Source organism: Tachyglossus aculeatus, chromosome 11, assembly GCF_015852505.1.
Source record: "Tachyglossus aculeatus isolate mTacAcu1 chromosome 11, mTacAcu1.pri, whole genome shotgun sequence".
NCBI classification, from domain to species: domain Eukaryota; kingdom Metazoa; phylum Chordata; class Mammalia; order Monotremata; family Tachyglossidae; genus Tachyglossus; species Tachyglossus aculeatus.
In genome coordinates, this window is record NC_052076.1 from 24,774,381 (window position 1) to 24,789,347 (window position 14,967).

At 46.1% G+C, this 14,967-nt stretch overlaps 1 protein-coding gene across 1 annotated transcript in view; it reads right to left on the bottom strand.

Moving 5' to 3' along the window:
• Nucleotides 1–14,967, bottom strand: part of NMT1 (N-myristoyltransferase 1) — an 89,920-nt gene that overhangs the window by 11,121 nt on the left and 63,832 nt on the right. The window contains exon 11 of the mRNA XM_038754272.1: nt 8,001–8,168. Within this exon, the coding sequence (XP_038610200.1) occupies nt 8,001–8,168 (168 nt within the window). The remainder of the gene's footprint in view (nt 1–8,000; nt 8,169–14,967) is intronic.

Below are 14,967 nucleotides of genomic sequence, written 5' to 3' on the forward strand. Positions count from 1 at the left end.
TAGGGACCGTCTCTATCTGTTGCCCACTTGGACTTCCTAAGCGCTCAGTCCAGTGCTCTGCACACAGTAAGCGCTCAATAAATACGATTGAATGAATGAATGAATGAATGAATGGTCCTTCCTGAGGCCTAGGGGAGTGAGCCTGCCGTTAGGTAGGGACCGTCTCTATCTGTTGCCCACTTGGACTTCCTAAGCGCTCAGTCCAGTGCTCTGCACACAGTCAGCGCTCAATAAATACGATTGAATGAATGAATGAATGAATGGTCCTTCCTGAGGCCTAGGGGAGTGAGCCCGCCGTTGGGTAGGGACCGTCTCTAGATGTTGCCAACTTGGACTTCCCAAGCGCTTAGTCCAGTGCTCTGCACACAGTAAGCGCTCAATAAATACGACTGAATGAATGAATGAATGAATGGTCCTTCCTGAGGCCGGGGGAGTGAGCCTGCCGTTACGTAGGGACCGTCTCTATCTGTTGCCCACTTGGACTTCCTAAGCGCTCAGTCCAGTGCTCTGCACACAGTAAGTGCTCAATAAATACGACTGAATGAATGAATGAATGAATGGTCCTTCCTGAGGCCTAGGGGAGTGAGCCCGCCGTTAGGTACGGACCGTCTCTATCTGTTGCCCACTTGGACTTCCTAAGCGCTCAGTCCAGTGCTCTGCACACAGTAAGCGCTCAATAAATACGATTGAATGAATGAATGAATGAATGAATGAATGGTCCTTCCTGGGGCCTAGGGGAGTGAGCCCGCCGTTAGGTAGGGACCGTCTCTATCTGTTGCCCACTTGGACTTCCTAAGCGCTCAGTCCAGTGCTCTGCACACAGTAAGCGCTCAATAAATACGATTGAATGAATGAATGAATGAATGAATGAATGGTCCTTCCTGGGGCCTAGGGGAGTGAGCCCGCCGTTAGGTAGGGACCGTCTCTATCTGTTGCCCACTTGGACTTCCTAAGCGCTCAGTCCAGTGCTCTGCACACAGTAAGCGCTCAATAAATACGATTGAATGAATGAATGAATGAATGAATGAATGGTCCTTCCTGGGGCCTAGGGGAGTGAGCCCGCCGTTAGGTAGGGACCGTCTCTATCTGTTGCCCACTTGGACTTCCTAAGCGCTCAGTCCAGTGCTCTGCACACAGTAAGCGCTCAATAAATACGATTGAATGAATGAATGAATGAATGAATGAATGGTCCTTCCTGGGGCCTAGGGGAGTGAGCCCGCCGTTAGGTAGGGACCGTCTCTATCTGTTGCCCACTTGGACTTCCTAAGCGCTCAGTCCAGTGCTCTGCACACAGTAAGCGCTCAATAAATACGATTGAATGAATGAATGAATGAATGAATGAATGGTCCTTCCTGGGGCCTAGGGGAGTGAGCCCGCCGTTAGGTAGGGACCGTCTCTAGATGTTGCCAACTTGGACTTCCCAAGCGCTTAGTCCAGTGCTCTGCCCACAGTAAGCGCTCAATAAATACGATTGAATGAATGAATGAATGAATGGTCCTTCCTGAGGCCTAGGGGAGTGAGCCCGCCGTTGGGTAGGGACCGTCTCTATACGTTGCCAACTTGGACTTCCCAAGCGCTTAGTCCATAGCTCTGCCCACAGTAAGTACTCAACAAATACGATTGAAAGAATGAATGAATGAATGCGTGGCTCAGTGGAAATCACTCAAACGTATTGATTGAGCGCTTACTGTGGGCAGAGCACTGGACTAAGCGCTTGGGAAGTCCAAGTCGGCAACACATAGAGACAGTCCCTACCCAACAGCGGGCTCACAGTCTAGAAGAGCCCGGGCTTTGGAGTCAGAGGTCACGGGTTCAAACCCCGGCTCTGCCTCCTGTCAGCTGGGTGCCTTTGGGCGGGTCACTTCACTTCTCTGGGCCTCAGTTCCCTCATCTGTCAAATGGGGATGAAGACTGCGAAGCCCCCCGGGGAACAACCTGATCACCTTGCAACATCCCCAGTGCTTAGAACAGTGCTTGGAGCATAGTAAGCGCTTAATAAATGCCATTATTATTATTGTGAATATGTTGCCCATTTGTACTTCCCAAGCGCTTAGTACAGTGCTCTGCACACAGTAAGCGCTCAATAAATGCGATTGATGATCATTATGAATGAATAGAAAGCGCTTAATGCTATTATTATTATTAATTAGTCCCTGCTGCTTCCTGGGCCAGATCCCGGCCCTGCCACTTGTCTGCTGGGTGGCCTAGGGCAAGTCGCTTCACTTCTCTGGGCCTCAGTGACCTCATCTGTATAATGGGGATTGAGACCGCAAGCCCCAGGTGGGACAGGGACTGTGTCCAACCTGATTTGCTCGGATCCACCCCCGTGCTTAGTACAGTGCCTTGCGCATAGCAAGCGCTTAATACATAGAATTATTAAAAAATTTGACAATAAACCCATTCCCTGCCCACAAGGAGCTTACAGTCTAGAGGACTGTAATACCACAGTAATGATTGTGATGTCTGTTAAATGATTACTCTGGGCCAAGCACTGTACTAAGCGCTGGGGTAGACGCAAGATCAGCAGGTTGGACACTGTCTCCGTCCCACCCGGAGCTCACCGTCAAAGGAAGAGGGTGAACGGCGTGGCTCGGGGGGAAGAGCCCGGGCTTTGGAGTCGGATCATCATCAATCGTATTTATTGAGCGCTTACTGTGTGCAGAGCACTGGACTAAGCGCTTGGGAAGTCCAAGCTGGCAACATCTAGAGACGGTCCCTACCCAACAAGGGGCTCCCAGACTGAGCCCCTTCCTTCCTCTCCCCCTCGTCCCCCTCTCCATCCCCCCATCTTACCTCCTTCCCTTCCCCACTGCACCTGTTGTTTGTACATATTTATTACTCTATTTAGTTATTTATTTATTTTACTTGTACATATCTATTCTATTTATTTTATTTTGTTAGTATGTTTTGTTAGTATGTTTTGTTAGTATGTTTGGTTTTGTTCTCTGTCCCCCTTCTGTCTCCCGCCTCCCCCACATGTCTGCTGTGTGACCTTGGGCATGTCACTTCACTTCTCTGTGCCTCAGTTCCCTCATCTGTAAAATGGGGATTAAGACTGTGAGCCCCCCCCGTGGGACAACCTCATCTCCTTGTGTTCCCCCCAGCGCTTAGAACAGTGCTTTGCACATAGTAAGCGCTTGACAAATACCAATATTATTATTATTATTATTATTTTAGACTGTGAGCCCACTGTTGGGTAGGGACTGTCTCTAGATGTTGCCAATTTGGACTTCCCAAGCGCTTAGTACAGTGCTCTGCACACAGTAAGCGCTCAATAAACACGATTGATGATGACTGATGAAAAGGGGGAGACGGAACAAAACCAAACAGACTAACAGAATAAAATAAATAGAATAGATATGTACAAGTAAAATAAATAAATAGAGTAATAAATATGTCCAAACATATATCCATATATACAGGTGCTGTGGGGAAGGGAAGGAGGTAAGATGGGGGGGATGGAGAGGGGGAGAGGAAGGAAGGGGTTCAAACGTCATGCCATGGGTTCAAATCCCGGCTCCGCCAATTGTCAGCTGGGTGACTTTATGCGAGGCAAAAAACAATAATTTTTAATATTAAACATAATATTTTTAAAAATCATAATTTTGATATTTTTTTAAAGCCCTTGCTATGTGTCAAGCACTGTTTTTTTAGAGAAGCAGCGGACTTGGGAGTCGGAGGTCATGGGTCCGAATCCCGGCTCCGCCAATTATCGGCTGGGTGACTTTGGGCGAGCCACTTCACTTCTCTGGGCCTCCGTTCCCTCATCTGTAATAATAATAATGGTATTTGTTAAGCGCTTACTATGTGCAAAGCACTGTTCTAAGCGCTGGGGTGGGGGGATGCAAGGTGATCAGGCTGCCCCACCGATTATCAGCTGTGTGACTCTGGTCGAGTCACTTCACTTCTCTGGGCCTCCGTTCCCTCATCTGTAATAATAATAATGGTATTTGTTAAGCGCTTACTATGTGCAAAGCACTGTTCTAAGCGCTGGCGGGGGGATGCAAGGTGATCAGGCTGCCCCACCGATTATCAGCTGTGTGACTTTGGGCGAGCCACTTCACTTCTCTGGGCCTCACTTCCCTCATCTGGAAAATGGGGATGAAGACTGTGGGCCCCCCGTGGGAACAACCTGATCACCTTTATCTATTTGTATTAATGTCCGTCCCCCCCCTAGACCGTGAGCTCCTTGTTGCCAGCTTGGACTTCCCAAGCGCTTAGTCCAGTGCTCCGCACACAGTAAGCGCTCAATAAATACGACTGAATGAATCACCATCATCATCATCAATCGTATTTATTGAGCGCTTACTGTGTGCGGAGCGCTGGACTAAGCGCTTGGGAAGTCCAAGTTCATTCATTCAGTCATTCAATCGGATTTATTGACTGCTTACTGTGTGCAGAGCACTGGACTGAGCACCTGGGAGGTCCAAGTTCATTCATTCATTCACTCAATCGGATTTATGGAGCGCTTACTGTGTGCAGAGCACTGGACTAAGCACCTGGGAAGGCCACGTTCATTCATTCATTCATTCATTCAATCGGATTGATTGAGCACTTACTGTGTGCGGAGCGCTGGACTAAGCGCTTGGGAAGTCCAAGTTCATTCATTCAGTCATTCAATCGGATTTACTGACTGCTTACTGTGTGCAGAGCACTGGACTGAGCACCTGGGAGGTCCAAGTTCATTCATTCATTCACTCAATCGGATTTACGGAGCGCTTACTGTGTGCACAGCACTGGACTAAGCACCTGGGAAGTCCACGTTCATTCATTCATTCATTCACTCAATCGGATTGATTGAGCGCTTACTGTGTGCGGAGCGCTGGACTAAGCGCTTGGGAAGTCCAAGTTCATTCATTCAGTCATTCAATCGGATTTATTGACTGCTTACTGTGTGCAGAGCACTGGACTGAGCACCTGGGAGGTCCAAGTTCATTCATTCATTCACTCAATCGGATTTATGGAGCGCTTACTGTGTGCAGAGCACTGGACTAAGCGCTTGGGAAGTCCAAGTTCATTCATTCAGTCATTCAATCGGATTTATTGACTGCTTACTGTGTGCAGAGCACTGGACTAAGCACCTGGGAAGTCCACGTTCATTCATTCAATCGGATTTATTGAGCGCTTACTGTGTGCGGAGCGCTGGACTAAGCGCTTGGGAAGTCCAAGTTGGCAACGTATAGAGGCAGTCCCTACCCAACTCACAGTCTAAAAGGGGGAGACAGAGAACAAAACCAAACGTACTAACAAAATCAAATAAATAGAATAGATAGGTACAAATAAAATAGAGTAAAAAAAAATAAAATAAAATGAATGAATGAATGAATGCTTCTCCCCAGGGACAGTCCCTACCCAACTCACAGTCTAAAAGGGGGAGACAGAGAACAAAAGCAAACGTACTAACAAAATCAAATAGATAGGATAGATAGGTACAAATAAAATAGAGTAAAAAAAAATAAAATAAAATGAATGAATGAATGAATGCTTCTCCCCAGGGACAGTCCCTACCCAACTCACAGTCTAAAAGGGGGAGACAGAGAACAAAACCAAACGCACTAACAAAATCAAATAAATAGAATAGATAGGTACAAATAAAATAGAGTAAAAAAAATAAAATAGAATGAATGAATGAATGCTTCTCCCCAGGGACAGTCCCTACCCAACTCACAGTCTAAAAGGGGGAGACAGAGAACAAAAGCAAACGCACTAACAAAATCAAATAAATAGAATAGATAGGTACAAATAAAATAGAGTAAAAAAAATAAAATAGAATGAATGAATGAATGCTTCTCCCCAGGGACAGTCCCTACCCAACTCACAGTCTAAAAGGGGGAGACAGAGAACAAAACCAAACGCATTAGCAAAATCAAATAAATAGAATAGATAGGTACAAATAAAATAGAGTAAAAAAAAAAAAATAAAATGAATGAATGAATGAATGCTTCTCCCCAGGGACAGTCCCTACCCAACTCACAGTCTAAAAGGGGGAGACAGAGAACAAAAGCAAACGCACTAACAAAATCAAATAAATAGAATAGATAGGTACAAATAAAATAGAGTAAAAAAAATAAAATAGAATGAATGAATGAATGCTTCTCCCCAGGGACAGTCCCTACCCAACTCACAGTCTAAAAGGGGGAGACAGAGAACAAAACCAAACGTACTAACAAAATCAAATAGATAGGATAGATAGGTACAAATAAAATAGAGTAAAAAAAAATAAAATAAAATGAATGAATGAATGAATGCTTCTCCCCAGGGACAGTCCCTACCCAACTCACAGTCTAAAAGGGGGAGACAGAGAACAAAACCAAACGCACTAACAAAATCAAATAAATAGAATAGATAGGTACAAAGAAAATAGAGTAAAAAAAATAAAATAAAATGAATGAATGAATGAATGCTTCTCCCCAGGGACAGTCCCTACCCAACTCACAGTCTAAAAGGGGGAGACAGAGAACAAAACCAAACGCACTAACAAAATCAAATAGATAGAATAGATAGGTACAAATAAAATAGAGTAAAAAAAATAAAATAGAATGAATGAATGAATGCTTCTCCCCAGGGACAGTCCCTACCCAACTCACAGTCTAAAAGGGGGAGACAGAGAACAAAACTAAACGCATTAGCAAAATCAAATAAATAGAATAGATAGGGACAAATAAAATAGAGTAAAAAAAAATAAAATAAAATGAATGAATGAATGAATGCTTCTCCCCAGGGACAGTCCCTACCCAACTCACAGTCTAAAAGGGGGAGACAGAGAACAAAACCAAACGCATTAGCAAAATCAAATAGAATAGATAGGTACAAATAAAATAGAGTAAAAAAAAATAAAATAAGATGAATGAATGAATGAATGCTTCTCCCCAGGGATAGTCCCTACCCAACTCACAGTCTAAAAGGGGGAGACAGAGAACAAAACCAAACGCACTAACAAAATCAAATAGATAGAATAGATAGGTACAAATAAAATAGAGTAAAAAAAAATAAAATAAAATGAATGAATGAATGAATGCTTCTCCCCAGGGACAGTCCCTACCCAACTCACAGTCTAAAAGGGGGAGACAGAGAACAAAACCAAATGCACTAACAAAATCAAATAGAATAGATAGGTACAAATAAAATAGAGTAAAAAAAATAAAATAAAATGAATGAATGAATGAATGCTTCTCCCCAGGGACAGTCCCTACCCAACTCACAGTCTAAAAGGGGGAGACAGAGAACAAAAGCAAACGTACTAACAAAATCAAATAGATAGAATAGATAGGTACAAATAAAATAGAGTAAAAAAAAATAAAATAAAATGAATGAATGAATGAATGCTTCTCCCCAGGGACAGTCCCTACCCAACTCACAGTCTAAAAGGGGGAGACAGAGAACAAAACCAAACGCACTAACAAAATCAAATAGATAGAATAGATAGGTACAAATAAAATAGAGTAAAAAAAATAGAATGAATGAATGAATGCTTCTCCCCAGGGACAGTCCCTACCCAACTCACAGTCTAAAAGGGGGAGACAGAGAACAAAACCAAGCGTACTAACAAAATCAAATAAATAGAATAGATAGGTAGAAATAAAATAGAGTAAAAAAAATAAAATAAAATGAATGAATGAATGAATGCTTCTCCCCAGGGACAGTCCCTACCCAACTCACAGTCTAAAAGGGGGAGACAGAGAACAAAAGCAAACGTACTAACAAAATCAAATAAATAGAATAGATGGGTACAAATAAAATAGAGTAAAAAAAATAAAAATAAAATGAATGAATGAATGAATGCTTCTCCCCAGGGACAGTCCCTACCCAACTCACAGTCTAAAAGGGGGAGACAGAGAACAAAACCAAACGCACTAACAAAATCAAATAAATAGAATAGATGGGTACAAATAAAATAGAGTAAAAAAAATAAAAATAAAATGAATGAATGAATGAGTGCTTCTCCCCACCCGCCGCCGGCCCCCCGGCCGCGGTGGCCCCCTTTCCCCGCGGCGTCTCACCGCTTTGGCGAGGACGAGGGCATCGCCCATGAGGTCTAAGAGTGGCGTCTGCGTGTGCACGTTGTAGAAGGAGTAAGCAGCTTTGAGGCTCTTGTGCGTCGGGTGGTTCATGATGGTGGAGGGCAGCGTGTAGAAGCTCAGGAAATCCGTCACTTCGCCGTTCCCGTTCTGCGGGGAGACCACGGTAAGCTCGCTTTGCCCGTTCGGGCGGCGCCCGTTCATGACAATAATGACGACGACGACAACAATCGTATTTATTGAGCGCTTACTGTGTGCAGAGTACACAGTACTTCTTCCTCTCTTCCTCCCTTCAAGGCCCTGCTGAGAGCTCACCTCCTCCAGGAGGCCTTCCCAGACTGAGCCCCTTCTTTCCTCTCCCCCTCGTCCCCCTCTCCATCCCCCCGTCTTACCTCCTTCCCTTCCCCACAGCACCTGTATATATGTATATATGGTTGTACATATTTATTACTCTATTTATTTATTCATTTATTTATTTTACTTGTACATTTCTATCCTACTTATTTTATTTTGTTGGTATGTTTGGTTCTGTTCTCTGTCTCCCCCTTTTAGACTGTGAGCCCACTGTTGGGTAGGGACTGTCTCTATGTGATGCCAATTTGTACTTCCCAAGCGCTTAGTACAGTGCTCTGCACATAGTAAGCGCTCAATAAATACGATTGATTGATTGATTGATTGATTGCAGAGCACTGGACTGAGCGCTTGGGAAGTCCAAATTGGCAACATACAGAGACAGTCCCTACCCACCAGTGGGCTCACAGGCGCCCGTTAATAATAATAATGACAACAACAACAACAATCGTATTTATGGAGTGCTTACTGTGTGCACAGCACTGGACTGAGCGCTTGAGAAGTCCAAATTGGCAACATCTAGAGACAGTCCCTACCCAACAGTGGGCTCACAGGCGCCCGTTAATAATAATAATGACAACAACAACAACAACAATCGTATTTATGGAGCGCTTACTGTGTGCAGAGCACTGGACTGAGCGCTTGGGAAGTCCAAATTGGCAACATACAGAGACAGTCCCTACCTAACAGTAGGCTCACAGGCGCCCGTTAATAATAATAATGACAACAACAACAACAATCGTATTTATGGAGCGCTTACTGTGTGCAGAGCACTGGACTGAGCGCTTGGGAAGGCCAAATTGGCAACATACAGAGACGGTCCCTACCCAACAGTGGGCTCACAGTCTAAAAGGGGGAGACAGAGAACAAAACCAAACATACTAACAAAATAAAATAGAATAGATAGGTACAAGTAAAATAGAGTAATAAATCCGTACAAACATATATACATCTATACAGGTGCTGTGGGGAAGGGAAGGAGGTAAGATGGGGGGGGTGGAGAGGGGGACGAGGGGGAGAGGAAGGAAGGGGATCAGTCCGGGAAGGCCTCCTGGAGGAGGTGAGCTCTCAGCAGGGCCTTGGATAGCATTTATTAAGCGCTTACTCTGTGCAAAGCGCTGTTCTAAGCGCTGGGGAGGTTACCAGGTGATCACACCTTTAGCCTGTGAGCCCGCTGCTGGGTAGGGACCGTCTCTAGATGCTGCCAACTTGGACTTCCCAAGCGCTTAGTCCAGTGCTCTGCACACAGTCGGCGCTCAATAAATACGATTGATGATGATCAGGTTGTCCCACTGGGGGGCTCACAGTCTTCACCCCCATTTGACAGATGAGGGAACTGAGGCCCAGAGAATCGATGAATCAATCAATCGTATTTATTGAGCGCTTACTGTGTGCGGAGCACTGGACTCAGCGCTTGGGAAGTCCAAGGTGGCAACATATAGAGACGGGCCCTACCCAACAGCGGGCTCACAGTCGAAAAGTGAAGTGACTTGCCCAAAGTCACCCAGCTGATAAGTGGCGGAGCCGGGATTGGAACCCATGACCTCTGACTGCAAAGCCCGGGCTCTTTCCGCTGAGCCACGCTGCGTACTACGCGCCAGGCACTGTACTGCACGCCAGGCTCATCGGGTCCGTGTCCCACATGGCGGTCACGGCCTCTATCCCCATTTTACAGCTGAGGACTAGAGAAGTTAAGGGACTGGCCCAAGGTCACACAGCAGAGCGGTGGCGGAGGCAGATTTAGAACCCAGGTCCTTGTGATGCCCAGGCCTGGGCTCGTTAGGCCCCATCGCGTCTACTAGCTCTGCTGTATTGTATGAGAGAAGCAGCGTGCCATTACTATAATTATCATTATTGTACTAGAGAAGCAGCGTGGCTCAGTGGAAAGAGCCCGGGCTTTGGAGGCAGAGGTCATGGGTTCAAATCCCGGCTCCGCCAACTGTCAGCTGGGTGACTTTGGGCAAGTCACTTCACTTCTCTGGGCCTCACTTCCCTCATCTGGAAAATGGGGATGAAGACTGTGAGCCCCCCGCGGGACAACCTGATCTCCTTGTATCCTCCCCAGCGCTTAGAACAGTGCGTTGCACATAGTAAGCACTTAATAAATGCCATCATTATTATTATTATTGTACTAGAGAAGCAGCGTGGCTCAGTGGAAAGAGCCCGGGCTTTGGAGGCAGAGGTCATGGGTTCAAATCCCAGCCCCGCCAACTGTCAGCTGTGCGACTTTGGGCAAGTTGCTTCACTTCTCTGGGCCTCAGCTCCCTCATCTGGAAAATGGGGATGAAGACTGGGAGCCCCCCGCGGGACAACCTGATCACCCTGTAACCTCCCCAGCGCTTAGAACAGTGCTTTGCACATAGTAAGCACTTAATAAACGCCATTATTATTATTATCATTATTGTACTAGAGAAGCAGCGTGGCTCAGTGGAAAGAGCCCGGGCTTTGGAGGCAGAGGTCATGGGTTCTAATTCCAGCTCCTATAATTGTCATCTGTGTGACTTTGGGCAAGTCGCTTCACTTCTCTGGGCCTCAGTTCCTTCATCTGGAAAATGGGGATGAAGACTGTGAGCCCCCCGCAGGACAACCTGATCACCCTGTAACCTCCCCAGCGCTTAGAACAGTGCTTTGCACATAGTAAGCATTTAATAAACGCCATTATTATTATTATTCTACTAGAGAAGCAGCATGGCTCAGTGGAAAGAGCCCGGGCTTTGGAAGCAGAGATCATGGGTTCAAATTCCAGCTCCGCCAACTGTCAGCTGTGCGACCTTGGACAAATCGCTTCACTTCTCTGGGCCTCAGATACCTCATCTGGAAAATGGGGATGAAGACTGTGACCCCCCCCCCGCGGGACAACCTGATCACCTTGTAACCTCCCCAGCGCTTAGAACAGCGCTTTGCACATAGTAAGCACGCAATAAATGCCATTATTATTATTATTGTACTAGAGAAGCAGCGTGGCTCAGTGGAAAGAGCCCGGGCTTTGGAGTCAGAGGTCATGGGTTCAAATCCCAGCTCTGCCAACTGTCAGCTGTGTGACCTTGGACAAATCGCTTCACTTCTCTGGGCCTCAGATACCTCATCTGGAAAATGGGGGTGAAGACTGTGAGCCCCCCGCGAGACAACCTGATCACCTGGTAACCTCCCCAGCGCTTAGAACAGTGCTTTGCACATAGTAAGCACTTAATAAACGCCATTATTATTATTATCATTATTGTACTAGAGAAGCAGCGTGGCTCAGTGGAAAGAGCCCGGGCTTTGGAGGCAGAGGTCATGGGTTCAAATCCCAGCTCTGCCAACTGTCAGCTGTGTGACCTTGGACAAGTCACTTCACTTCTCTGGGCCTCAGTTCCCTCATCTGGAAAATGGGGATGAAGACTGTGAGCCCCCCGCGGAACAACCTGATCACCCTGTAACCTCCCCAGCGCTTAGAACAGTGCTTTGCACATGGTAAGCGCTTAATAAATGCCATTACTACTGCTTTGCGCATAGGAAGCGCTTAATAAATGCCATCGTTATTATTATTACTCTCCCAAGTGCTGAATCCAGTGCTCTGCACACAGGAGGTGCTCACTAAATCCCCCTGATGATGACAAGGAGGGTTGCCGAGGGAAGGGGCGCTCTGTCAGTAGTCAGCTAGGGAGCTGGGGGATGGCGCTTGACTTCCCAAGCGCTTAGCCCAGTGCTCCGCACACAGTAAGCGCTCAATAAATACGACTGAATGAATCATCATCATCATCAATCGTATTTATTGAGCGCTTACTATGTGCAGAGCACTGTACTAACCGCTTGGGAAGTACAAACTGGCAACATCTAGGGACAGTCCCTACCCAACAGTGGGCTCACAGTCTAAAACGGGGAGACGGAGAACAAAACCAAACATACTAACAAAATAAAATAAATAGAATAGATAGGTACAAATAAAATAAATAAATAAATAGAGTAATAAATCTGCCCCGTCTTATCTATCTCGCCTATTGTCTGTCTCCCCTTCTAGACCGTGAGCCCACTGTTGGGTAGGGACCGTCTCTGTATGTTCCCAAACGCTTAGTACAGTGCTCTGCGCACAGTAAGCGCTCAATAATAATAATAATAATGACGGTATTTGTTAAGCGCTTACTATGTGCCAAGCACCGTTCTAAGCACTGGGGGGATACAAGGTGATCAGGTTGCCCCCGGGGGGCTCCCAGTCTTCATCCCCATTTTCCAGATGAGGGAACTGAGGCTTAGAGAAGTGACTTGCCCAAAGTCACACAGCGGACAGTTGTCAGAGTCGGAATTTGAACCCATGACCTCTGACTCCAAAGCCCGGGCTCTTTCCCCTGAGCCACGCTCAATAAATACGATCGAATGAATGAAATCTCGCCTCCAACCCCTCCTCTACGTCCCGGACTGCCCTCCCCTCTCAAATCCGACAGTAATAATAATAATAATAATGATGATGGTATTTGTTAAGCGCTTACTATGTGCAAAGCACTCTTCTAAGCACTGGGGAGGTTATGAGGTGATCAGGTTGTCCCACGGGAGGCTCACGGTTTTAATCCCCATTTTCCAGATGAGGGAACTGAGGCCCAGAGAAGTGAAGTGACTTGCCCGAAGTCACCCAGCTGATAATTGGTGGAGCTGGGATTTGAACCCACGACCTCTGACTCCGAAGCCCGGGCTCTTTCCACTGAGCCACGCTGCTTCTCCATCCATCCATTCATTCATTCGGAACTCTCTCCCCCTTCAGAGCTTTATTATTGAAGGCCCACCTCCACCTGGGAGCGTTCCCTGACTGATCCCTCTTTTCCTCTCCTCCCACCCCCTCCTGCATCCCCCGACTTGCTCCCTTTAATAATAATAATGGCATTTATTAAGCGCTTACTATGTGCAAAGCACTGTTCTAAGCGCTGGGGAGGTTACAAGGTGATCGGGTTGTCCCATGGGGGGGCTCAGTCTTCATTCCCCTCCTCTCCCCCCTCCGTCCCCCTCCCCCATCCCCTCCGCCTTACCTCCTTCCCTTCCCCACAGCACCTGTATAGATGTATACATGTTTGTATGGATTTATTACTCTATTTATTTATTTTACTTGTACCTATCTATTCTATTTATTTTATTTTGTTAGTATGTTTGGTTTTGTTCTCTGTCTCCCCCTTTTAGACTGTGAGCCCACTGTTGGGTAGGGACTGTCTCTAGATGTTGCCAACTTGGACTTCCCAAGCGCTTAGTCCAGTGCTCTGCACACAGTAAGTGCTCAATAAATACAATTGATTGATTGACTGATTTAACAAATACCATTATTACTATTAGTCAGCCCTCGCCCTGTCCCCCTCACCCTCCTGTATAGATGTATACATATTTGGATGGATTTATTACTCTATTTATTTATTTATTTTACTTGTACCTATCTATTCTATTCATTTTATTTTGTTAGTATGTTTGGTTTTGTTCTCTGTCTCCCCCTTTTAGACTGTGAGCCCCCTGTTGGGTAGGGACTGTCTCTAGATGTTGCCAACTTGGACTTCCCAAGCGCTTAGTACAGTGCTCTGCACACAGGAAGCGCTCAATAAATACAACTGATTGATTGATCGATCCCCATTGGACAGATGAGGGAACTGAGGCCCAGAGAAGTGACTTGCCCAAAGTCACCCAGCTGACAATTGGCGGAGCCGGGATTTGAACCCATGACCTCTGCCTCCAAAGCCTGGGCTCTTTCCACTGAGCCACGCTGCTTCTCTAATTCATTATTCATCCCCCCTCCAAGCCCCACACCGCATATATCCATTCCCATAATCTGTTTATTTCTACTAATGCCAGCCTCTCCCTTTAATCAATCAATCAATCAATCGTATTTATTGAGCGCTTACTGTGTGCAGAGCACTGGACTAAGCGCTTGGGAAGTCCAAGTTGGCAACATCTAGAGACAGTCCCTACCCAACAGTGGGCTCACAGGCTAGAAGGGGGAGACAGACAACAAAACAAAACATACTAACAAAATAAAATGAATAGAATAAATATGGGTAGGGACCGTCTCTCTATGTTGCCAACTTGGACTTCCCAAGCGCTTCATCCAGTGCTCTGCACACAGTAAGCGCTCAATAAATACGATTGATTGATTAAGACTGTGAGCCCACTGTTAGGTAGGGACCGTCTCTAGATGTTGCCAACTTGGACTTCCCAAGCGCTTCGTCCAGTGCTCTGCACACAGTAAGCGCTCAATAAATATGAATGATTGATTGATTGATTGATAAGACTGTGAGCCCACTGTTGGGTAGGGGCCATCTCTATAATTGATAAGACTGTGAGCCCACTGTTGGGTAGGGCCTGTCTCTAGATGTTGCCAACTTGTACTTCCCAAGCGCTTCGTCCAGTGCTCTGCACACAGTAAGTGCTCAATAAATACGAATGATTGATTGATTGATTGATAAGACTGTGAGCCCACTGTTGGGTAGGGACCATCTCTATAATTGATAAGACTGTGAGCCCACTGCTGGATAGGGACCGTCTCTATATGTTGCCAACTTGTACTTCCCAAGCGCTTCGTCCAATGCTCTGCACACAGTAAGTGCTCAATAAATACGATTGATGATTGATTGATTGATAAGACTGTGAG